The sequence below is a fragment of the Myotis nattereri genome (genome assembly GCF_964212035.1).
Source record: "Myotis nattereri genome assembly, chromosome: 4".
NCBI lineage: Eukaryota > Metazoa > Chordata > Mammalia > Chiroptera > Vespertilionidae > Myotis > Myotis nattereri.
In genome coordinates, this window is record NC_138079.1 from 98,262,604 (window position 1) to 98,288,726 (window position 26,123).

The 26,123-nt window shown below is 45.3% G+C and overlaps 2 protein-coding genes across 7 annotated transcripts in view; both read right to left on the bottom strand.

Annotated features, from left to right (window-relative positions):
- The window catches only part of RBFOX1 (RNA binding fox-1 homolog 1), a 2,169,222-nt gene that overhangs the window by 1,675,110 nt on the left and 467,989 nt on the right, over positions 1-26,123 (bottom strand). The gene's annotated exons all lie outside the window — the stretch shown is intronic.
- Positions 15,382-18,321, bottom strand: LOC308518381 (protein FAM47E-like). The gene has a single exon (XM_081090096.1). The coding sequence runs from the start codon at positions 18,260-18,262 to the stop codon at positions 16,718-16,720; it is 1,545 nt and encodes a 514-aa protein (XP_080946222.1). The 5' UTR covers positions 18,263-18,321; the 3' UTR covers positions 15,382-16,717.

Genomic DNA, 26,123 nt, shown 5'->3' on the forward strand with positions numbered 1-26,123 from the left:
AATCACCTGGCAGATTTCCTTAAACTTTAACAATGGGCTCTTGGCAGCTAGTGGGAGCTGGTTCCAGCACTATTGGAGAACAAGTCCTGTACACAGGTCTCAGAGAGAGAAACAACACCACTGTACATATTGGAGGGATTTTCTCTGCCATATGGAAACAGAGACATAACTCACAGGTGAAAAATGCAGTCAAAACTCTGTACAATCATTAAAAAATTATTGAGAATAAATAGTAAAATAATAACTAGTCCGCAAAGAATAGAGTTTATAGACAACTTAAACCATCTAAGCTTTTTTTCTCTTAAATATTCTACATAATGGCACAAAAAAATACTTATTTCTAGAATTATTATAAGCACGTTATAAGAACTGAGGCATATCAAAGGAAGGCCATTATTAAAGTTTAACACACACACATGGACACTCTTTCCGGACAATGATCTATGCAAGTTCTTTTCCTCTCAATATACTTCTGTGTCCACTCTGAAATACAATATGCATCTCAAAGTTGTATGCATCCAAAGTGGAGGAGTGAGAGAAGTTCTAGATCCAGTTTGTCTAAATTGTTCCTCCTTAGCCTCCTAAGAAGGTCCTCACATCACAAGTAATTCAAAGAGCTGAGTTACCAACCTTTTCTGAAACCTTTGTAAAATGCCTGTTCATCTTCAATGTGAGAGATCACTCTCTGAGGGGTAAGGAGAGTTTGCTTCTGTGATCCATGAAGCAAACTATCTCCCACAAAGCCCAGTGCTGTGATTCTGAGAGCCCAATGGCTCAGTGAGTGGTGAAATGGAAGGAAGTCCTGCAAGTGGTTTTAACGTTCAGAGGATTGGGATCAAACATAAAACCTCTAATTTTGAGTCAGTATATGTTTTCCTTCTGTTAGAGTAGTTGATATTATATGGAGACACTATTTTTCAGTTCTTCTGACCACTACCAACCCCCCATATCCCTCATCATCAATGCTTTCCTGGAACTTGCAAGGCTCTGCTAGCCTGTACCTGCAGTGCTTTAGGTAAGTGTCTTGCCCCCCTCAGAGCTTGTAGTGCCTGGACTCAGAAAATTTTGATCCACTTCATCCTGTGGCCCCTATCCCCTTTCAGACCAAGGACAACTACGGACAAATCTGCTTTATTTTAAGCAAAAGTCTATGCGGGACTTACTAAGTGCTCTATTCAGTGGAGAAGTCATCTTGCTTCACAGGGGTGTCAAATGGCATAAAGGATATGAAAGCTCTTTGGGGAAAAAGAAAGATAAGGGCTGCACAAATGTAGGGCATTATTAATGTTAATTACTGGTAAGTGATATGCATAATGCCCAGAATCAGTGAATTTTAGAGCTGGGAAGGAAGTTTTTATAATCGCTTAGTATAATCCATCATCTTTCTACCAGAGCTTAAAGATTGCAGCCTGCAGAGAGAGCTCCTTAAACTGTCTGGATCTGAGAGAAAGTGACATTTCTCTATCTAATCCCCCCTCCCCAAATGACCACCGTTTTCTGAAACTGATTCAGATGACAAAAGTCTTTTATTTTATTTTACTTCAAAACAGTGTGAGCTGATAAATGTTTAAGAACTGGCTCTCCCCTCCTCCCACTCCATTAAAGTTCCTGATTTACATTGTGTGCCAATTTCTGTGGTGTAAATACTCCACTATGGCCAATTTCAGGTTATCAACATGAAGCTACTGAAAGTGGAGTTGGGAAGACAGACACCCAGTGGCTCCTGTGATCAGCTATGAGCCATGTCCAGCAGCCTCCGATGACCTTAAAATTACTGACCTCAAGAGATTCCATGAGCTGCTATGGAGATAGGTTTATGAACAGATTAAACACACAAGATGATCAGAGCAGTAGTAGAGAAAGTGAATTTCAAGGTGCTGTTGGAGCCCAAAGAACAGAGCAATTAATCACAGAGCAGCTACAAGTAGGCAGGGGCTTCTGAGATGGGGTTTAAAGAATGGCTAGGAGTGTGCCAGGTGAGCACGGTGAGAGATAACAGAAAAGAACTCCAGAGACAGAACACGGCACCAGCAAAGGCAGGAGGTATAGATGGTGTTCTGGGGACATGTGATTCACACCAGTTAGATGTGACTCAAAGTTTTATACAAGTGCAGCCTCGCCCAGAAGTTGGTGGCACGATGAAGAAGGAGCCCTCCAGATGTCTTTATTTCATAAGATATGTCCTTTCTACTAAAAGAAGGTAAACACTTGAAGTCAGCACTGTCTGCTTGAAATATAATGCAACCCCACATGTGCTTCTAAATGTCCCAATAGTCACATTAAAACAAGCAAGAATCAAGAGATGGAATTCTTTTTAGATGCTCAATTTAACTTTGTATGTTATCATTTTAATATGTGGCACTAGCCATGTTTCAAGTGTTTCAAGTGCTGGGTAGACATGTGGCTAAGGCTCCTGTATTGGACAGCACAGTTATCAGGTGTCCTGATCCCCTTGTGAGAATGAAAAGAATTCCTCTCTCCACAGGGCATACTTTCGAGGGGTTAGTAGGACTCTGCTTTGTCGGATCTCGCCGGCATTGCCTCTGATGACACTTGATTACAACCCACAGCCAGTGGCATTAGTCAGAAAGGATAACAAAACGTGTCCACTCAATACCCCAATTAAGTTTACCCCTGGGACATGAGTGTATCAGCTCCTGTTTCTTCTCGTGAGCAGAGACACTCCTGGAGAAATAGAGAATGTCTCTCTAACCTGCATATCTAATCCCTTTCTCCATTCTCTCCAGCAGAATACAACAGAATACCCACCCTTACTGTGGTTGTGAGAATTAAAGAGAGTTCATCTGAAAAAAACACTTAGAAGCTTGCCAGGCTAACAGTAGGTGAAAATAATCCTTTGCTATCTGCATTGTTATGCATAGCATGTAACCTCCACAACACAACACGTGCTCAATGAGAGCTTGTTGTCCGTGTTGTTATACAGATGGTGATGCTGAGTAAACTCAACTTCACCTTATCCCACCCCTCTGCCAGATGGTCATTCTCCACAGGAAGTCCCTGAGGTTGCTCAAATTCAGCCCTCCAGGTTCTTTCTGCCCACTATAACCCTTGTCATACTTGTGGAGGGTAAGTCATACCCACCTGACCCCTTACTCTTCCATGAATCTTCAAGTTTTCACAGGCCCTCACTTCTCTCTCTCTCAAGTCCTATAAGATACTATTCTGTTCTGTAGAACTGGACCCTCAATCATGTCCAGTTAGGCATTGACTACCAAAGATTTCTATGTGGACGCCTTGCCCATCAGTCTCAATAAGTTGAATACCGGTGTTAGTGGATATATGTGTACTGTGTATCAGATATTCTTAGAGCCCAAGGATGCAGAAGCGATCAGGACTTGTTCCTTTCCTTTGGAGCATTCCAGGATAAAGGTTCCTTCAGAAGAAGAAATATATATCGCCACTTTTCAAGTCATTGATAAAAAGACTTCATAAAAGGCTGCTCTAGTACCTTCTGCTGGAGAGAGAGAGAGAGAGAGAGAGAGAGAGAGAGAGAGAGAGAGAGAAGAGATCTCATGTTTCCTGGAAGTAGCTCACATCATCTTGGACCAAGTGATGGAAAACCACAGCCCCTCATCCTGCCACTCCCTCAAAACTCTTCTGCTCCAGAATCAGAAAACCTCTCACTGTGGACACTGCCTTGTTTAGGCATCTGATTTCCTATTTCCCTTACTTCTGAAATTCTCCCAGGTCTGAGGCTGCTGAAGGATTTCTAGTCAATGATAGCATTACCATGGGATTCCCGTTAATCCCTAAATACTGGAAATAGCATAGTATTTAGCAAAAGTCTGGCTTCTTAATACGTAGGCATTAGGTGTTTCAGATAACAGGAAAGTCCTGCATCCCTTTCCTACCCTACACAGGTGTGTTTTTTTGTTTCTTTAACAAAAAGTTTCTTCTCAAAGTTTCACTTTACATATAAAATATGCCCTTGTGGAAGCTGTTACAAATGTCACCACTTTAACTGGCCCAAATTTATGGTGGCATTGAATTTTAATGGAGCCATAAATGTCTGATGTAATGGTGATATATGCATCGCAATAAATTGTTATAGAGAAATATAAAAATAAGTGTAAGATAAAAGATTGTGTATGAAATATGTTTTTACATCTATTTTAATGATTAAAAATCATACAAACTTGATATTCTAAATCACTCGGAATTGCCATCGTGGCTCGGAGAACCTTTTCTTCCCCGAAAGTCTTTCCCGGGCTGAGCTGATGGTTCTGCGACCAGAAATTACAGCCACTTTAATGAGGACATTTACGATGATTTTTATGTTGACGTGGGAAAAAAAGTAATTAGCATTAAAGAAGATGGAGAGGATGGTATCAGTGACCCTTTGCCTTGGGAATGGTCCTCTGAAACTGACAGGATTGATGGGCCTGTGGCCTCGCGACAACTCCTGCTGTCTTCAGGTCAGCCCTAATGCTTGCCCGGTGTCTTGGAGGACTTGGCAGCTCCAAGGACACATCAGGAAAGAGGGAGGGCCCAGGAGCAAGCAGCAGGAGCTGAGGAGCTGGTGGTGGGGAGAGATGGGCTGGGAGCTGAGAGCGGCCACAGATGATGTCAGCTCCTGTTTCAGCTCCACCACTGACCTGCTTGGACAAGTGCCTGTACCTTTCCAAGCCTCACTTTCCCCATCTACAAAACGGAGGTGATAACAGCGCCAAGTATGGACATTTTTATTTTTTACCACTTGTCGCCATTTACCTATCTCTAGCACTACCTCTAGTGCTCATTTGAGCATCCAGTCCAATTCATTATGATATAGTGTCCACTCCTGACTGAGTAGTATGTGTAAGCCAAGATGTCCCTCCAGCTCTAGTAATCTTTTCAAGGATGGGCTCGAGATCCCTGTCCAAGCCAATGAGAAGCCAAACATGGGCTCATGATGCCCATCTGAGCCAATGAGAAGCCAAACATGGGCTCATGATGCCCATCTGAGCCAATGAGAAGCCATGAGACTTATTGGGACTTCAGGAAAGTGAAAAGGTACTTTTTCCGCCTACTGTACTTTACCTTGAAGTGGGCTTGAGTAGCTACAGTCCATTCCTACCACAAAAACCTGTCTGAGCAGGGTACCAAGAAATGGGAAGCAGACTCAAGAGATTAGGAAAAAGACTGGGCCCTATAACATTTAAGTCCCTGGATCCAGCCATGCCTGCAGCCAGCCACTCCTGGAGTTTTCAGTTGCATGAGTTGACACATTCCCCTTCTGCTTCTCATCATTTTGAGTTTGGTTTTTGGTCATTTGTTGCCAAATGATTCATAATTCACAGAATGATTCCTGGTTTTGCTATGAGGATGAGTGAGATAATCCATGTTTTATTTTGCACAGTGTCCTAGAAGCAATTCCTCCATAAGTGCTGGCTGCCAGGCTGGCATGGCTCAGTGGTTGAGTATTGACCTATGAACTAGGAGGTTGCAGTTCAATTCTCAGTCAGGGCACATGCCTGGGTTATGGGCTCAATCCCCAGTGAGGGGCATGCAGGAGGCAGCCAATCAATGATTCTCTCTCATCGTTGATGTTTCTCTCCCTCTCTCCCTCTCCCTTCCTCTCTGAAATATATATATATATATATATATATATATATATATATATATATATATATATATATTTTTAAATAGCCCTAACTAGTTTGGCTCAGAGGATAGAGCGTCGCCCTGCGGACTGAAGGGTCCCAGGTTCCATTCCGGTCAAGGGCATGTACCCTGGTTGCGGGCACATCCCCGGGTGGAGGGTGTGCAGGAGGTAGCTGATCGATGTTTCTCTCTCATTGATGTTTCTAACTCTCTATCCCTCTCCCCTCCTCTCTGTAAAAAAATCAATAAAATATATTAAAAAATAATACTAAGTGCTGGCTGATGCTGTTATCATCCTGATGGTAATTGCCCTGGCTGCTATGCTGTGCACATGTCTGGCAGAGCCCTCTTCAGGATCTCCAGGGACCACACCACGTTCAGGTGACCTGCTGCCCTGCTCTTCCCTCACTTCCCATGACTGATTGCCCGACTGCCAGGGCACCTGGTGAATATTAACTCTGGCCCTGACTCCCCCTGGAGCTTCCAACTAGGAAGCCCTGAAACTCTGCCTCTCCTCCTCCTCCTCCTGCTCCTCCTCCTCCTCCTGTGTTTGCTTCCGCCCAGTCTGGCTCCCCTCAGCCAGCTGCTCTGCCCTCTCTACCCTCGGGATGTGGCTCCACTGCCAACAAGCTTTGGGCTTCTGTTTGCTGTGGAAAAATACCAAGTTCAAAGAGAGCAGCTGGGCAGCAGCGACCTCTCCCGCGGCTGGCCACGCGCTCTCTCCCCTCCCCGGGGCCTGTGATCAGCTTGGCCTCATGGCCTCATCCCGCCTCCTCTTTCTCTAGCTGTGGTTTGCACCATTTGTTTCAACCCTTTTTATGCTTTTAATGTGCCAAGTCTTGTGCTTACAAAACTAGAATGGGGGGGGGGGGTGGCGGTGCTAACATGGGCTCCAACTCGGGGTCTGGTTCCCCAGCTCCTCTGTTCCCACAGCCAGAAGGCGGTCTGTCCCAGCCCCATGCATCTCCCTTTCTGCTCCTGGAATCCCTGCCTAAAGTCTTGGGTGCACAGAGAACACCAAAGCGTGATCACTGTGTCTGTCTCAGTCCTGTGCCAGATGCTCCACTTTCCCCCTGTCTATTGAGCCTCCATCTCCCCACAGATGTCAGGCCAGCACAGAACAAGGAACAATGTCTAGCCAGTGGTCACACATGCCTCTCCAGCACTCCCCCACTCTTCTGTTTCTCCATAACATGTGTCACTTTCTACGAGTCCACATGGTTTACTGACTTATCGTCATCATCTGTTTCTTCCCCGGCTAGAAGGCAAACTCCATGACATGAGGGGTTCTTGTCTGTTGTGTTACCACTGGGCTCCAGTGCCCAGGATGGTGTTGGACACACACAACATCATACACACGTGCTCAACAAATATATGTTGGATGTTGCCTATTTGACTGGGATCAGCTTAATGTCCATATTGGATACCAAGCCCCCTTATTTATTTGCTCACTCTTGTCTTCTTTCCTCCTTTCTTTCGTCTCCCCTTGCCCAATTATTTCATGCCCACTAAATGTAACAGACCTAATTCCCATATTCCAGGAGCTTACCATCCTATGGAGAAGACAGATACTTAAACCAGGGACAGTACAGCACGATGATTGTTAGAAAGTTTTCAGGGCAAGTGGGCAGCCCACCAAAAAAATAAATAAATAAAAGGATCATTCTTTAAACTTGGGGTTCAGGCAAAGCCCTCTGGAGGAAGAGTAATTGTGCTAAGCCCTGGGGGAGAGAGGAATTAGCCTGTCTTCATCGGAGAGAATCCCCACTGAGGGCCGAGCCTGCTATGCGTTCACGCATCTGCCCTTGTTTTCAGGTGGAGGTGAGCCCGCTGATTTCAGTGGAAGTCAGTGCCTGCATTTCCCTGTGATGCATTTATATGGAGTCATGGATAATTTCTGTCTCTGTGAGTCCTCCACCTCAAAAATTCAAATGTCTCTAAATTCAATGAAAGAAAATCAAAGGCTGAACTGAGAACAATGGAACACGCTTTCTATCTTCCTTAGGTTTACTTTTATAAAAACTTGTCTGAGATATAATTCACATCCCATACATGTCATCCATTGAAAGTGTGCAAGTCAATGGTTTTTTGTTTACTCAGGAGTCTTCAGCCGTTGCCTCAAGCTTGAGCTCTATGTAAGGGAAACGTCTGATAGGCAGGACAGCCTCAAGTGCCCTCCACTCAGTGAGAAACATAGATTTACCAGCACCGGAGAAATAAGATGAAGAGTCCTCCAACCAGGGGCTGGAGGAGCGGAAATTGTAGAGCATGGGTGGGACTAAGCAATGTGAAGCCAAAATATTTTTTTTTCCAGAGTCATTGTTTTTTAAGGGTACAGATCTCGTGTGATGCTGCTGCTTGCTGAAAAGGAGGCCCATTTTGGAGCCCAGGTAATGGCAAGATACCCATGACTGTCAGCTCTGTTTGGGGTGCTCAAGGTGGAGAGAGGGGAGACTATGACAGAATCAAAGAGAGAATTATGGGGAGAATTGAGGAGGAGACAGAGTGGGAAGGGATCGGGGAGGGAGCGAGAGGAAGACATTCACAGACACACAAGCAGATGGAGAGAAAAGCAGAGATGTGAAGAGACAGACACATACAGATGGAGAGAGAGGAGGAAGCAGAGAGAGGCAGAGACAGACAGCCAGAGAGACACTGGCAGGAAAGTGCAGAGAGTATTCAAAAATAATTTCAGAAAATATTTCCCCCCAATCTCTAAAGCCTTCATCCTGAACTTTTCACAGAGGGTTCAAATGCCCTCCCTTGCTCCCTCCAGGGCATCTAGGAATCTGGAAGCTGGGTGCCAGAGTCCTCTCTGTGGGAGGCAGTGAGAACGAGGGAGTAGGAGCCAGAAGCCAGGACAAGAAGCAGCCCCATCTGGCCCCCATCTGGCTGTGGGTGGCTGAGTCCCACCTCCCCCTACTGCCACTGGGGACACTTTCAAGAACGTGGAAAGAATTGCAGGGAGTGTTGCTATAGATAATGACGTGTCTGATTCTGCAACAAAGGATGCAACTGAGAGTTCCAAAGCCCTACAGCCTTAACCTCCCCCAACATCTCTCCAGGACACTAAATTCACCACATCCCTGTCCCTGCATGAAAGGGGTGGGTAGCAGGGTGCCAGTGGCTCATCACCATCACTGTAGTCAGTAGTTAAAGAAATGAATGAGATCGTAGATGTGAAAATCCCTCCACAGGCAGGAAGGCTGAGCTGTCACAGGGAGGTCACCACAGCATCCCAGCCTCAGAGAGCACACACCTATCTGTCCGCCCACACCTTCACCCGCCAGGTGCACACGGCTGGCACAACTGTGAACACGCTCCCTGAACAAGGTTCATGCACGTTCCCATAGATCTCACAACCAAGTCCTCCCCGCTCAAGCAGCAGACACTGGTGTGCTTAGTAATCAGAGCAGGAGAAGAATTAAGGTTGGCATGAGAAGAAAATCACAAAAGGGTAGGCGGGAAAGATGTCCTTTGCGTGGCCTTGGAGAGAGAGAGAGCTGCTTAGAGAGATGCGTCGCTAACGCCAGGGCCGCCAGGCACCTCTGAACTCTGTTAGAAGGAGCTGAGACATGACAGAGAAGAATGGAGCCAGGGAATTGGCCTGCTCTGCTCTGCAGTTTCAGGACTGACATTGTCTGGGTTTCAGGAAAAGCCATGGGAACCATGAAATGTGGAAAGGTTTGAAGGCACCTTGACACCATGGACTGTCTTGACCCTTTTGTTGAGCTAAGGTGAGATAGGGATGCTGGTAAAAGATGGTCCCTTAACAAATCCTATACTAAGTCCTGGGGCTGCGAGAATGGAGCATCATCCTTGCCTTCCACCAGGTCACTGTCCAGGTGGGAGTTAGAATGTAGCCATCCCAGCACTGCCCACCTGCAAGTTTCGACGCTTGGCCCCAGAGAGGAAAATATCATCCAAGTGCATGTGGAGTCTCACTTACCTGGTGCTGAGCTCAGTGGACTTAGGCGAGATTATCAAGGCAGCTGATGCTACCTCATTTCCTCATCACGGCTTCTTTTGCAGTGACAAGACTGCATGGGCTCAGGTTCATTGGGGATTAAAGTAGATGCCCTTTGACTAGAGACGTCGCCTACCAGCATGCCCGGGCATGCAAGGAGGAGGGCGTGAAACTAGGCAGGGCAAGGGAGTCAGAGTTCCTTCCAGCTGTGAGCAGCTTCCCCAGGGCAGTGCCAGTGAAGAGCAGTGCAGGGGCAGTTGGGAAGGAAGGGAATACTAGGAAAGGAGAAAAGGAGTGAGGAGAGACTGAGAGGGAGGACGGGAAGGAGGAAGGAGGAATCAGGGAGGAGGGAAGGGCATTTGAGAGTTTGTGCAGGTGGGCACGGTAAAGTAACATCATGAGAGATGAACTTGACATTAAGTGACCTGCTGAATTCAAACGCCTTCTGGGCATGGAAGCCTGCAATCCTTGACCTGGCCAATGTGAGGTAAAGGAGTGAGGCAGGATGACCGCCACCTCACTACAGCTGTTCCTGGGATGGCATTGTAGCTTGGAAAGACATTTTAGGGCTGGGGACAAGAGACCCCATTCCTGCATTGGGGTTGGGTTTTAGCTTAGCTGCGGACATGAATAATTATGACAATTATTCCCCAATGGCCTTTCTTCTCCCTACTGCCAACAGACCCAGGTTGGGCGACACTCCCAAAGCGCAGTTTCTGAGCTTTGCATCGTTGAGTGGCAGTGTTTGTGCATCCTCACATGCTGACATGCAAGGTTAGGAAGCCTGTGTTAGTCCTGGTCATCTGCTTCAAGTTCTGAGTTCCTGGTTAGTGAAGTCTTTAGGTCCAGCAACTACTCCAGGCTGTCACACTGCCTGTTTAATGTCTAAGAGGGGGAAGTTTGGGTTTGTTTGCTTTAAAAGTCAGGTTTACAGAGCTGGAATTTTGTACAGTATAATGAACCCTCTTTTTAAGTGCATGGTTTGATGAGTTTTGACAAACATATACAGTCATGTAAGTCATCACCACAATCAAAACATGGAATATTTCCATCACCCCCAAAAGTTTCCCCAATTCCAACTTATGAGGAGTTAATTGCAGGCAGGCATTCCCCTCAATCAGGGAGGGGGGTACGATTTGTCCGTTTTCCTTCCTGGGCCTCTACATTCATTCTGCATCAATGAAGACATTGTGGCAGACTTCACACCCCACCCTCCATGAATAATCTTCATGAGCAGAGAATAAACCTGGCTTTGCTCCCCACTGCACCCCAGCTCCCAGCACAGTGTCTGCCAAGGATGATCTGTAGTGAATTGTCATTAAATGAATGGATGAGCAATGTATGGATTTCATCTTAGGTTAATTTAAAGGTTAAAGAGAAAGCAGTTATTTATTGCACAGAAATGGAGGCTCAGAGTGGCCTCCAGATACAAACAGTTAGAATCCCAGCCTGATCTGCCTGACCCCAAAGCCCACGCCTTTACCCTGTGACTAGCTGCCGTCTCCCATTTCTGCAGGTTCCGATGATCACCCACAGGTCTGTGGGCTGAGCCCCCTGGATAAGCACATTACCAAGAGCCTTCCTTGCCGCTGAGCTGCTCTGAGCCTTCCCGGGCCGAGAGGGCCGGTCCAGTCATTACTGTTCCTATCATCTTAAGTAAGGAGTGCCACTCCCCCTAGCCCCAGGTCTTTCAACTCCTGAATTTTAATAACCAACTCCACTGATGATTTACACATTTCAAGGCAGGAATTAGCAGAAAATTCCATATTTCATAGATACTGAATTGGGCTATTATCTCCAGGCACCAGGTGCCAATTTCCTATCAAATGGTGAAATGCTGTAATTATCAGTAGAATTCCATTCAAATTCTAGGAGCAGATAAATAACCAATGGGAATATCATTTATTCATTAGAATATGAAGAAAGGGAAAATATTACCCTGTTCGCAGCGGCAATGAGGCTGCCTTGCAAGGGAATGCCCAGCTCACTAAGGCAGGCTGAGGATTCCACATTGATTAAGCTCCCCAGTCAGGGGAGAGAGGGGCTTCCATTAAACACCTGAACAGGAGAGATAATGGGCCTCTGATGGAGAGGCTAATGTGTGAGATGTGGTGATGCCTTCTTATGTTGTGTGTGTGTGTGTGTGTGTGTGTGTGTGTGAGAGAGAGAGAGAGAGAGAGAGAGAGAGAGAGAGAGAGAGAGAGAGAGATGGATAGAAAGACATCTACAGGCATACCTTGGAGATATCGTGGGTTTGTTTTCAGACCTCTGAAATAAAGCAAATCATAATCTTTTGGCTGGGGGATGGTCTTGCCTTCACTTTGTAAAAATCGCAACATCTGTGCCCTAGCCCATGTGGCTGGGTTGGTTGTGTGTTGTTCTGTGAACTGAAAGGTTGCTGGTTCAATTCCTGGTCATGGCACATGCCCAGGTTGCAGGCTCAATCCCAGGTAGGGGGCATGCAGGAGGCAGCCGATCGATGTTCCGCTCTCACATTGATGCTTCTCTCTCTCTCTGCCTTCCCCCCCTAGAAAAAAAGTCAATAAACTATTCTTTAAAAAAAAATGCAACATCTGTGAAACACAATAAACCAAGTTCTGCCTGTATTAGAAATCACTGGGAAATTACCAGACTTCCTACTCCCTGTTCTATATGCATCCCCATGGAATGTACTAGTATCCCCAACAAACTGAACCTCAGAAAATCTAGGTCACTTGCCCAAGGACACATGGCTTGCAAGTGACAGATTTAGGTCAGTCGGTCTCCAAAGTCTGTGTTTAGTTAGCCACAGCCGCTCTCAACGGACATCGTTGCCTCCCTGACCTTCTGCCCTACAGCTGGATACTGAAAGTCCTAGGATAATTTCAGGGTTCTCACCTGTCAGTGGATATGTTGAATAGGAGCCAGGACTAGGCAGGTGAAGTTCAACCCCCCTCCCCTACTGCTTGTCACTGTCAGTTTAAGAGAAAGATGATATTGTGTCTGGTACCCTCAGGAAGGGGTACTTCAGGTACAGACTTTTGGCTGGGATGGGCAGAAGGAAGGCAGTCGGGGAATTCCACCCAGCATGGACACCTTCCCTTGGGGTGAGGTGCCAGTGAACCCTTTCAAATATGCAAATATCCTCATGGAGATCCCATCAGGTCCTATTCCTATGCTCACCGGAGTTTCCACTTAGGAACTTTAAATGTAGCGCTCCTAACCTATATAAATTTTTTAAAAAATCAGTCTTCACACCTAGGTTTGAACTCAGGGCCAGATATGAGTTCCCTTAGGAAAGTTACAAAACCTTTCTGAGCCTCAGTTTCCTTAACCATAATGACAATAAAAAATAGTAGTGGGTTACTGGTAGAAGAAAGTGACTCAGTGCCCGGATTATTGGGAGAGGAAACTGAAATCTTCATAATTAGCAGATGCCTGGAACACATAAAAGGTTCGAATATCTCTTCTCCTCATCATTGTGGTTTGCTGCTGTTGCTACTGTTGTTACGAATGTATCTGAGTCACAAAGGTGATAGAAGGAGTGAAAGGCTCAAAGCATAAAAGGGTACAGCATGGCGACATACACTATTGTTACTGTTGTTAATATTGAAATATTTGTAATGATCATGTGTCACAATATGAGCAATGATATTATATTATTGATCATAATATCTATAGTTAGTAGGATTGCTGATAATATACTGTACTAATCAATCAGTTTTGTCATAATAGATCAGATGCCTCCCTGAAATGCAGATAAATTCCCTATTATGGAACCATTGTCTACCAATTCTGAGATGTAGTCAGAGAATAGTAATGCTGGTGCTAGGTCAAGAGCAAAGCAGACAGGGAGGTATGAAGTGGCAGAGTCCTTGATCTAGGCCCCTGTTCTCTGGGCTCTAGGCTGTGAATGAGAATTTGTCCCTGGCTGACCTCAAGGCACAGAGTTGGCTGACAAGGGGGGCCACTGCAGAGTGGAGGAGGTCAAGGCAGGTCAAAGCAGGTCAAGGTCCCTGCAAGTAGATGCTTCCTTAGCGATGAAAGGTTGTTGTCTATGGCTGGGGACTGGAGGGGGTTGGGAGAAAGGGAGGTGGGGTGGATAGGAAGACAGCTAAGGGTCCAGTGTGGAGAGGCCACTCAGTAGCATTTAATTTAGAAAGGGCTGGTCATAGCATAGTTCATTAAAAGAAGGTCAGGCCTGACAAATCTGGTTGAATTCTCTGACTACATCTCAGAATTGGTAGACAATGGTTCCATAACAGGCAATTTATCTGCATTTCAGGGAGGCATCTGATCTGGTATGACAAAACTGATTGATTAGTAAAGGCCAATATGGCATGTTAGGGAAAGAAAATTAAACTGAGACTGAAGGAGTTTAAATCAAAGAAACCTATTTCACCTGAAAAGGGGGGCATGGTGGGGGTCTTCTTTTTAAAAAATGAGGTGGAGAATATAAAAAGAAGGGGTTGGGAGAAGTGGGTTCAGTTTTGGTCAAAAGACAATGGAACAAATGTCCCACTTTTAAAGGAGAGACCCTTTGGTGACCAACCTCAAGAATGCAATTTTGTATATGGTTAGAGCTGCAAAGCTGATGTTGAGAATTAACTCCCACCTGAATCTAAGCTGCTAAATCCAGCAGCCTCATCAGGCCAGGTGCCAGCCAAGAGGATGTGGAGACCTGGCATCTGGACCATCTCTGATGGGTGAGAAGGCAGCTGGTGGTGCTATCCTTAGAAAGCACAGGCTCAATGCCAGGTGGTAATGGCAGCTGGTCCCATCCCCGGTCCTGACACGTGAGCAGGCCCCAAAGTGCTCCAATGGTTTTGTGTGTGCCAGCTATATGACTGTAGACTTCAAATTGCCTTTATAAGCATCCTTGGGTGGAAAGTGGAAATCATATTGTCATTCCTGTGGCTCAAGGGAGAGTCCCACAGAGAGCTCCTTGGTGATGGGGATTTATCTTTTTTTTTTGAAATTTAAATCTTTTTTTAAAAATTTTTCAATTACAGTTAACACACTATATTAATTTCAGGTGTACACTCTAATGATTAACATTATACAACTTCCAATAAGTCTTGCACCCATCTGACACCATACACAGTTATTAGAATATTATTGACTATATTCCCCGTGCTATACTTTGCATCCCAATGGCTATTCTGTAACAACAAATTTGTACTTCTTAATCCCTTCACATTTTTCACTCATTACCCCAAATCCCCTCCCATCTGGCAACTGTCAAATGATCTCTGTATATATGAATCTGTTTCTGTTCTGTTTGTTTATTTAATTAGTTTTTTTTAGATTCAATTGTTGACAGGTATGCATTTATTGCCATTTTATTGTTCATATTTTTAACTTTTTTCTTCTTCTTAAAGAAGACACTTTAACATTTCATGTAATACTGGTTTGGTGGTGATGAACTCTTTTAGCTTTCTCTTGACTGGAAAGTTCTTTATATGTTCTTTGATTATAAATGACTAGAGGCCCAGTGTACGAAATTCATGCATGGGGGTTGGGGGGGGGGTGTCTCTCAGCCTGGCCTGCACCCTCCCACAATCCAGGACATTTTGGGGGATGTTCGACTGCTGGTTTAGGCCTGATCCCACTGCGGATCGGGCCTAAACCAGCAGTCAAACATCTCTCTTGCAATCCGGGACCACTGGCTCCTAACTTCTTGCCTGCCTGCCTGATTGCCCTTAACCACTCGCCTGCCAGCCTGATCGCTCCTAATTGCTAGCCTGCCTGTCTGATTGCCCCTAAAACTCAAGCTTCTTCTGTTTTATATTTAATATTTATATTTCTTCTTTATTTTTTATTTTAAAATTCAAACTTCTGGAGAACATGAGGCATTTAATATTATTCCATTTTCCTTACAGAGAGCAAAGCATGGTAAATACAGCAAATACTTAAAACTTACGGGCTTCTATACAAACACTTTCCAACCAGGAATGCTTTAATAGGCAGTCTCCAAAAACTTGACTGGAAAACCTAAAAGTAGAGTGCTCAGATTTCAAGGATCAGGTGCTATTAGCAGGATTTTAATCCCAATTAAACTCTAATTCTGAGCTCTCAACAGTCTGGACAAACTGCCCTTCACTATCTCCAAAGTTTCTTATTCGTCACTATCCCATTTTCCTCTGCTTCAAACCAAGGTAATAAACGAAACCTTTAATTCCAATCTTCCTCACCTCAAGGGAACAGCAAATCTCAATTGAAATAATTTCCCGCCAGAAGTCACGTCCAAATACTGTGAGACTGAGGACTATAGGGCTGACTATGTACATGCACAATAATAGGCTCACATTCTAGCAGTAGGCGCCCAGGCGTCCTCCACAATCCCACAATCCTCTGGTCACATACTTCTGGTTTTTCTAGCTCCTCCTTAAGTGGTGTTTCCTTCAGTCCCATTGCAATGTCCAGGGCCTCTAGTTGGAGAGGATTTTTCTGTTCTTTGACGTTGATAGCTGTTTACTATTTGGAAGTGAAGTTTCAGGAGTACTGCCACTGCCATGAACATGTCGGTCCCAAGTGCACTCATGAAACAACCACCCATTCAGTCCATGGCTGGTGCCATCCTGGTTCACAACGAGAAAGGTACTGTGCTGAGCCATTTTCCAATCAGATCTTCCTCTTCCTTCCCCAGAACACTCCAAACCTACTCCAGGCTGACCACCCCAACCCCACAGTCCCTTAAGACCTTCCCTCCTATTTCTTTGACTTTCCCCTATCAAACTCACACCCTATTGCATTGCTTAGGGGCACCCCTAACCGCTCCCTGGGGGGGCGGGGGGGGGCGGGCCCAGCCTGGGCTAGGGGCCGTGGTGTTCTGGTCTCTGGTCGTTCTGGTCGTTCCACCATTTTGGTCGCTGGGTTTTAGTATATAGGATAGGATAGCTTTGCTGGGTAAAATAATCTTGATTGTAAATCCTTGCTTTTCATAAATGAATATTTCTTGTCAACCTCTTCTAGCATGCAAAGTTTCGATATTGTTTTTTGTTTTTGTTTTTTTCATTTAGAAATTTTTATTAGCACTAGGTGTTAAATTTATAGGTGTTGTGGAATCAAAGTTGTCCATACACAGTGAGGCACTCATGGTGAATTCTGACTGATGTTAAAATGAGAGAGAGACACTAGCCAAGTGAGTAGTAAATATAAAATTGTCTAATCCTCTTCATCCCCTGAATCATCCTCTTTGGATTTGGAGAGGAGTTTCATTACACGGTGTATAGGAGTCTTTACAGACTCATATTTCCATCCCTTCCTTAAAAACATCTTCTCAATCACACTTGGCATCTTGTAGCCCTTGCTTACAATGAAATCTTTGAAGGCAATTGGTCCATAAAGTTCATCAATAACGTCTGGTTCAAGATGTCTTCGATAGGTCCAATATTCCCTGTCATGGACGGCTTTAGGGTTAGGAAAAGGCTGGTCATCGACCAGCTTTTTCCAGCATTTGGGGTCCAGGTACCATGCTCCATACCTTATCTTCTCCCGTTTGGGTTTATAAGGGTCTTGTCGTTTGCGGAGTTTCCTTTCCCAGTCATCTTCCTGCAGGGAGAATTTTCTCTGCTTTATTTCATCTAGCTGTTTGCAGGGCCTTATATTTGAAGGAAGCTGGTTTATTTTCTTTATTTTGACTGTATTATGGGTGAGTGGGCCCTCAAAGTCAATTTCAAACTTTTTCATGATGGACTCTTCATCAATGCCTATGTCTCCAAATTTATCATCGATCCATCTGCAGAATTCACGAATTGTTCTTCTTGCTTTTTGGAAAACAGGATCTTTGGGGATATCTGTTATGCTTGCTGCATTTGTGTCTTCCTTTGGAAACAAACTGAATAAATATGACAGGAGACTCTCCTTGGCCGTTTCCACGTGGGCTTGTTCTTCAGGTTCCTCCTCGGGAGGTTCCAGTTTCAATTTCCAGGGTGATTCCAGGTTGACTGCCTGGGGAGGTTCCAGGTTCAGTGCCCCAGGAGGTTCCACGTTGACCTCCTCATGATGTTCTTCACACGGGTGTGTGGGGGCCTTCTGTCTTTCCTTGGCACCCTCACAATAAGCCCACGTGTCCTCCAGCTCCCTGTCAGGATCTAGCACTTCCAGCACCTTGAGGAGGAGGTCTGGAGGGAGATCTTCCTCCAGATTCGGGCAGTTCGCCAAGGGATGCTGGGTCAGGCTGGCTTCAATGTTCTCTACAAAGGCCTTCCGTGCTTGCTGGGCTAGTGAGAGCTTGGAACACAGGTCTGCTCCCTTGGGCTGCTGCCTGTGAAATTTTTTGGGCGGAGGGCGAGGAATTCTATGAGCAATCATGGGTAGAAAGCCCTCCCGAGGGCCACGAATGATCACATCTTCAGTAGATGGACAGCCTGTTCTGAAGTCATCCACTCCCTCCTTCACAAATACCCACCGCCGGCTGTCCATGGAGGTGGGGCACTTCCCAAGCTTGTTGTTCTGCCTGGAGAAATAGCAGGAAGGCAACTTGTCCCTGTCCTTGAACCAGGGCTTACATTTCATGCCCAGGGGCAAGGGCTCCAGCGGCCCCGGTCCTAGCAGCCACTTCTTGTTGAGCTCCGGCTTCTTGTCCAGCTTCGGCCCTGACAGCCACCGCTTGATCAGCCCCGACTCTACGAGCGCCTTCTTCCTCAGGTCCGACTTTAACAGCCACCTTTTGTGGGGCTCCGGTAAGGGCCACTGCTGGCCCGCCATGGCGCCCTTGACCCAGGGCGACCAGGGTCCTCAGTGGTTTGTTGTCCCTGCCGCTCAGTCGCTAGGAGACCGTTGCCGGTTGCGGCCGCGCTCTTATTCTTTCCCGAGGCGGGTGAGCACGCGCCCCTGCACAGCCTGCACTGTCCGGGGTGGCCTGCAAGGTTGCATTCCTGTTTGTGGTAGAGAACTGTTCCCGTGTATGGGCACACCACAGTTCAGCTACCCATTCATCTTTTGATGGACTTTTGGATTGATTCCAGTTTGAGGCTATTTGGAAATCAAGGGGCCACGGATATTTCAAGTGTTCATATCTTCATACAAGTACTTTCATTTCTCCTGGGTAAATTATAGCTAGGAATTGAAAGGCGGGAGCTTGTGAGAGGTGTGTTTTTTCTTATTACTCACAGCCCTCAGGTTTTGATATTTGCCCAAATATGGGTGAGGTGAGTGAGGCATTGGGTATACAACTTAACGTGGCACCCAAAAACCCCTCAGAAATCAAGATCAATTATCTTTTAAGGTAACATTTTCAACAATAATCAGAAAAACAGTGCCATATTAAAGCCCGATGGCAAAGGGTAGATCAGAACTCTACTACTGATCCTGTCTTTATTTAAAACCCATGTGTTGTTCACTATCCATTTCCTTTTTTACAAATACTATTTCCCTTTTTTGGATACTGTTATGTTGCTTGGAAAGAGTTTGATGCTTTGGGGTTCTTTTTAAGATTTGATTGAAATAAGCAGAGCAGTTTCCTGTGATGGTACATGGCCAAATAATGTTATACCATGTTGTATGGTTAATTAACTGTTCCTCACTACTGCAGCAAGACCCTTCCACGTAAATGATTCAATGCCTGTGCATCTAGAGGTTTTCTAGTCTGGCTGATAGTAAAGGTGGCTATTGCAGGCCCTGTGTGAGGATCAAGAATCCTGCTCAGGGCGCCCCGCGGCGCATGCGCTAGAGGGCGGGAGCTCGGTCTTGACGCATGCGCAGCCTGGGCCCTCCCAGCAGGCTCTGGGGCAAGATGGCGCCACGGGGGTCTGTACCGCAGACTGTGGACACCAAGGGGCTGCGACACTGTTCCAGCTCCACGGGAAAGCAGAGGCCGAGCGCCCGGGCTGCGATGGCCCTGGTGGTGGCCAAGCGGGAAGGGCCGCCGTTCGTCAGTGAGGCAGCCGTGCGGCGAGGCAATGCCGCGGTCCTGGACCTCGGTGTTGGCGCGGGGGCCATGGCCGGCATCCTCGGCCTCACTGGTCTCTACCTGCTTGCCTCCATCCTGCTCTCCCTGCTCCTCATCCTCAAGGCGGGCAGGAGGTGGAACAGATACTTTAAGTCCCGAAGACGTCTCTTCACCTATGTCCTGTTCTGGATGTTCCTCGCAGTGGTTCTCAACCTTCCTATTGCCGCGACCCTTTGATACAGTTCCTCATGTTGTGGTGTCCCCCAACCGTAAAATTATTTTTGTTGCTACTTCATAACTGTAATTTTGCTACTGTTATGAATCGGAATGTAAATATCTGATATATGTGTTTTCCGATGGTCGCGACCCACAGGTTGAGAACCACTGCATGGCATGGTGCACGTCTACTGAAATGGGGCGGGTGACTCCTTTAGGAAACCAGACAGTAACAACGTGTAGACTTACTTAGTGTTTAAATGGTTGAATTCACTGCTTGTTCTGTAACGTTATAACTTATACCAGAGGACGGAGAGCCTGTAATACTCTTCAGATTAAATGAAGCATGACACCAAAAAAAAAAAAAAAAAAAAAAATCCTTTTCAGTGGTTTATTTCCTGGCTTCTAATAATGTACTCCAAAGTTTCTGTTTTCTGCTGAGAAATCAGATGACAGTTGTATGGGTGCTCCCTTGCAGATAACTAAGTGCTTTTCTCTTGCTGCTTTTAAGAGTTTCTCTTTGTCTTTAACCTTTGGCATTTTAATTATGACATGCCTTGGTGTGTCCTTCTTTGTGTTCATCCTGTTTGGCACTCTCTGTGTTTCCTGGACTTGCAAGTCTATTCTTTTCACCGGGTTAGGGAATTTTCCCATCATTATTTTTTTTTCAAATAGCTTTTCAATTTCTTGTTCTCTCTCTTTTCTTTCCACAACCCCATGGTGCAAATGTTGGTATGCTTCAAGTTGTCCCAGAAGCTTCCTACATTATCCTCACTTAGGGGGATTATTTTTTCTTTTTGCTGTTACGATTGGGTGTTTTTTGCTTTATTATCTCCAAACCACTGATTTGATTCTCACCTTAATCATTGTACTGTTGATTTCCTGCAAATATTTCTTCATTTCAGTTAGTGTATCATTCATTTCTGACTGGTTATTTCTTATGGTTTCCGTGTCCTTTTTCTATGCTGTTGAAGTTCTCACTAAGTTCATTGAGCATCCTTATAACTAGTGTTTTGAATTTTGCATCAATTACATTACTTGTCTATATTTTGTTTAGTTCTTTTTGGAGTTTTGTTCTATTCTTTCATTTGGGACATTTTTTTTTTTTGTCTCTGCATTATGGCACCATTCCAGTGTTTGTTTCTTTGTATTAGGTAGAACTGCTACATCTCCCAGGCTTGATAGAGTGGCCTAATATAATAGGTGTTCTGTAGGATCCAGAGGCACAGCCTACCAGATCACCCAAGCTGGGCATTGGGTGACATGTGGGTTGTGCACACCCTCCTGTTGTAGTTGAGACTTGGTTGCTGTTGGCACATCAATAGGAGGGATTTACCCCTTGGTTACAAGGACAGGCTATGACCAACAACCTCCAGACATTGACCATGTGGAGGATGAGCTGTGCAGGGCCCACCCCACAAAGAAGGACTTACTTCTGCAGGCCTCCTCTGGGACCTACTGCCTGCCCGTTGAGTGTGTCACTTGTGGAGGTATTTGGGTGGTGCTTTGACATAATCTGAAGCTGTCAATCAGGGGCCTGGTTATGGGGCCTCCCTAAAGGTGCAGGCCAAGGTCAGCCACCACCAATGTTCTGTCCAGGGCCATCCAGCATGACTACAAAGCGATCTGGAGATGGCTGCTATTTATGCTGAGTTTGGAGGTGCCCAAGCAAGGTCAAGCTGCAAATCAAGGCCAGCTGCTGCTAGTGCCAGGCTTGGGCCACTTACTATGAGAAACAGGGTATGCTGAAGCCAGATGCTGCTTGTTTGAGAGCTTTTAGGAAAGTCTGAAGCATGAGCCAAGACAAGTCATTTGCATGGAAAAGCCACTGGAAACAGCTTGGGTGGGCCTGCAGGCTGGGTGGGGTGGGGTCTCACAGAATCACTAGGGCAGGGCAAACAGTGTGAGCCTGGTTGATGGTGACTCAGATATGGTGCTACCTGCTGGCTCTGGGGAAGTTGTGGGGAGAGTCCAGAAAAGGAACTATGGCCTCTGCCACCACTTTTGTCTTGGAGAAAGCTGCCCCCTTCCCAGCCCTTTCCCTAAAGCCAGACAATTCAGTCCCTCCCCATATGCCCCTGGTCCTTTTTGAGCTGTTGCCTGGTGCTGGAGCTCAGAGAGAGTGAATCTGAGTAAACCCATGTGCAGGTCCTTTAAGAGGAACTGCCTGGGACTCCAGCAACCTCTCTCTCATTCAGCCACAATCCCTCCTTGTTTTTACAGCCAGAAGTTATGAGGACTTCTCCTCCTGGCCCTGAAATTGGGATGGGGGGCCTGGTGTGGGGCTGGGACCCCTAGCTCCTCAGGCAGGACCTCCACAGGAAATATTCCTCCTGGTTTTTAGTCAACACAGGTGGATGGGGAGCCAGCCTGTTTTGAGTCTCTGCCCCTCCTACCAGTCTTGATGTAGCTTCTTTAAATCCCTTCTTGTAGAATTTCCATTCTGCTAGATTTCAGATGGTTCTGAGTGATGGTTGTTCTGTAGTTAAGTTGTAATTTTGATGTGGTTATGGGAGGATGGGGGTACCTAATGATGGGAATTTACCTTAAGATATCTTAGACAAGGGAGTTAACAAAACAAGAAATTGCTCTGGCCTGCTTACAACCAACATAGTCTCCTCCAAAATGCTTTTGTAAGCAGCAGTCACTTTAAGAAATGGAAGCCATTGTGAAATATCTTACTTGTTTTGCGTTCTTTAAATAGGTGCCCCTATAGGACCTGCTTTGCCTTAAAGCAGCAGTTCTCAACCTGTGGGTCGCAAGCCCTTTGGGGGTTGAACGACCCTTTCGCAGGGGTCACCTAAGACCATCGGAAAACACATATATAATTACATATTGTTTTTGTGATTAATCACTATGCTTTAATTATGTTCAATTTGTAACAATGAAATTGGGGGTCACCACAACATGAGGAACTATATTAAAGGGTCGCGGCATTAGGAAGGTTGAGAACTATTGCCTTAGAGAAATCAAAAGAGCAAGGCCAGTCTGGTGCCAAACTTCTGATTTGAGAAGTCCATGGCTACCATTCCCATTATCTATTCCATAGCTGTCAGTCACCTGTTCCATCTCAGATTGAGGACCTTAGAAGTCAGGCCTCAGACACCACCAGGCCAAGTCCCTCATACAGCAGACAAATGAGAAAATGGCCCTTGATGACTATCTGCCTTGTGATGGTCACTGCTGTCTCAAGACATACCCTCTGAGGAAGATCCCGTGTGTTTCCCCACATGGCAGATGAGTGAATTGAGGCAGGAGGAAGGGTGAGGTGAGGAGTGTCCAGACCTTCAGCATGGATCAAACTAGAGTGAAAAGAAGAGTTGCAAAGCTGAGGCTGGCTCTCTTGCCAGTTATGCCAGTGGTCGGCAAACTGTGGCTCGCAAGCCACATGCGGCTCTTTGGCCCCTTGAGTGTGGCCATGAAGTTTCAAACGCACTGTATGTGTGCGCCTGCACATGGTATTTTGTGGAAGAGCCACACTCAAGGGGCAACAGTTTGCCAACCACTGAGTTAGGCTGTCGGAGATTAGCAAGTTGTTCGTTCCACCACCACACCTGAGGGTTTTCTGTGTGCCAGGAGCTTGTGAAGAGGGTAGAGAGCAAACAGATCCTCTATATTATGAGGAAGGAAACAAACAGGTAATCAAAGATGTGCAATTGCACAAGGTGATAAGTTCCACACAGGAAAACCCAGGGCAAAATGAGAGCTGATAACAGGAGAGCTGATAGGGGGTGGAAGGGAGAGGTGGATCCTGGAAGACTCTTTGGATGGAGTGATATTTAAGCTGAGACCTGATGAATGATGAGTCCTAAGCCAGATAAGGGATATTCTAAGCATGAAAGGTATCCATGAGCCTTAAGATGCGAAAGATCTAAGACCTAGGTGTGTTTGAGAAAGTCCACATCTGCGGTCAGGTCACTTAAGAGTCCACTTTGGATGCTGGCCCCCATACCTAATGCCACAGTGGGGACTTTCCCCAAATATTCCACTAACAAAGAATCCTGGCTGGAACCAGATTGAGGCCCAAAGCGGTTCGTGTGTACCATCTGTCAGTGATTCCCCTCAATGCCCTGGGGGCACCTGGGCATTGGGATGGATGACTGTAATGAGTCTAATTGTATCTGGATTTCTCCATGGCAAGCGTGTGCAGAACAGCCCAGCAGAGTCCTTGACTAATGACTTTCAAATATAATTAAAAACATATTTCAATAGATAGCGCATTGCCAAGTCTATACCAGCAAAGTAAAATTAACCTTCAAACGATACTGGAACAACAGTGAATTGCAAGGGTTTGTAAGAGATTAGCTACACTGTAGCTTAATTATGTTACAATAACTCACCTCATTAATCTCCAAGGAAACAATAACGACAACAGTTAAATACTGTAATTAACAAACCCTATTTCAATCTTGATTTTAATTTTATAGGACTTGGTTATATTATACAATGTAACTGTGGAAAAGACAGAATGTCAGTAGAGCACTCTGGTTCTATGAGAGCTCTTGGCTAACAAAGCCCCATACCCTCAGGTTTGTGATTCCACCAAGCTGAGCTTCTGTTTAGACCCCAACCCATGCAGAAAAAAGACAAGATATATATATTCAAGACCTCCTAGGTGTCTCCCTGCCACCAAAAAAACAAACAAAAAAAACCACCATGAAGTCATATCTGTATTTGTCATTCTGTATTTAAAAGCAGCAAACCTTGCACTTGATCTTCTGTTTGGGACTTGTTTAGTATGGGGCGCAGCTACAGTGTTTTGGCCAGGTTCAAGCCTTGGACTAATGAAAGGACAGGGTCCTCTCATTGCCACATGCAAGTTCCAGCTGGAGGGCAGGGCCCTCCCAGCACAATTATAGGCAACAGCTGTGGTTGTAAGCTTGAACCTATGGTCCAAACACGTGGCCCCACGTGCCTTGTGCTAGAGTTCAGGTGCATGTAGTTGAGTAAGGTTGAAACTCACAAGAATGCTGTAAACAACTTGATCACGCCCCTACTTTGCCTCGTAGCATCTGCTATAAAATAAAGACAGGGCTTGTGGGCGCTGGCGCTGTCTCCTCACCAGGGAGCAGTATCCCACCGAGACCCAGCTTTCATTCTCTTGTCTGTCTTTTCTCAATCCTTTCACCCCCCCACTCAGGGTCACTGAACCAGGCTGAGCTGGCATGGCACATAAGGCGCCCTGGGGCTGAGTATGCCATGGCCCTGCCGGCTCCCCACAGTTTAGTGTTGGGATGTTCCAGCTGCAGGTCCTTTGAAAAAGTCTCATGGGCAGGGTCAGGACAGATGAGACAATCAAGGGCATAACAATTAAGAGTGGGGAGATAGTAGGATAAAGAACAAAAATGACATGATTATCTCAATAATGCAGGAAAAAACATTTGGCAAAACTCAACAACTATTCATGATTAAAATTGTCAACACTCTAGGAAAAGAAGGAAATGTCCTCACACTGATAAAGGAATCTACAAAATACTCACAGCTGCCCAGACAGTGTGGTTCAATAGTTGAGAGCGTCAACCTATGAACCAGGAGGCCAGGGTTCAGTTCCCAGTCAGGGCCCATTCCTGATAGGAGGCATGTAGGAAGCAGCCAATCAATGATTCTCTCTCATCCTTGATGTTTCTCTCTCTCCCTCTACCTTCTCTAAAATCAATAATATACATATATTCTTTAACATGTACTGCAGGTTCTAGCCAAAGCAATTAGCCAAGAAAAATAAAGGCATTCAGATGGAAAAGCAAGAAGTAGAACTATCTCTATTTTCAAATGACAAGATCTTGTACATAGAAAAGCCTGGGGAATCAAAATAATAATAATGATTATAATATTAAACTATTAGAACTAATAAGCAAGTTCAGCAAGACTGCATGACATGAGATAAATATTAAAAAACCAATCATATTTCTTTACACTAGCAATGAACAACTTGAGAATTAAATTAAGAAATATGTCCATTTACAAAGAATCAAAAAGAATAAAATGCTTAGAAAAACACTTAATAGAAATGCAAAATGTTTACACTGAGATGTAAAAAACACTTGAAAAAATTTGAAAAGAACTAAGTAAATGAAAAGATATTCCACAGACATGGATTGGAAGTGAGTACTGTTGAGTCAAAAATACCCTCCACGTTGACCTATAGATTCAACACAATCCCTGTCAAACTTCCAGCTGCCTTTTTCATTTCAGAAATTGACAAGCTGATTCTAAAATTCATAGATAAATAAAAGAACCCAGAATAGCCAAAACAATCTTGAAAATAAAGAACAAACAACCCCAATTTCAAATTTTCTACAAAGTTACAGTAATTAAGACAGTGTGTACTGGCATAAGGATAGACATACAGAGATTGATGGAATATAGTTGAGAATCCATAAATGAATCCTCATGCTTATGATCAATTGATTTTGACAAGAGTGTCAACAGCATTCACTGGGGAAAATAGTCTTTTCAACAAAT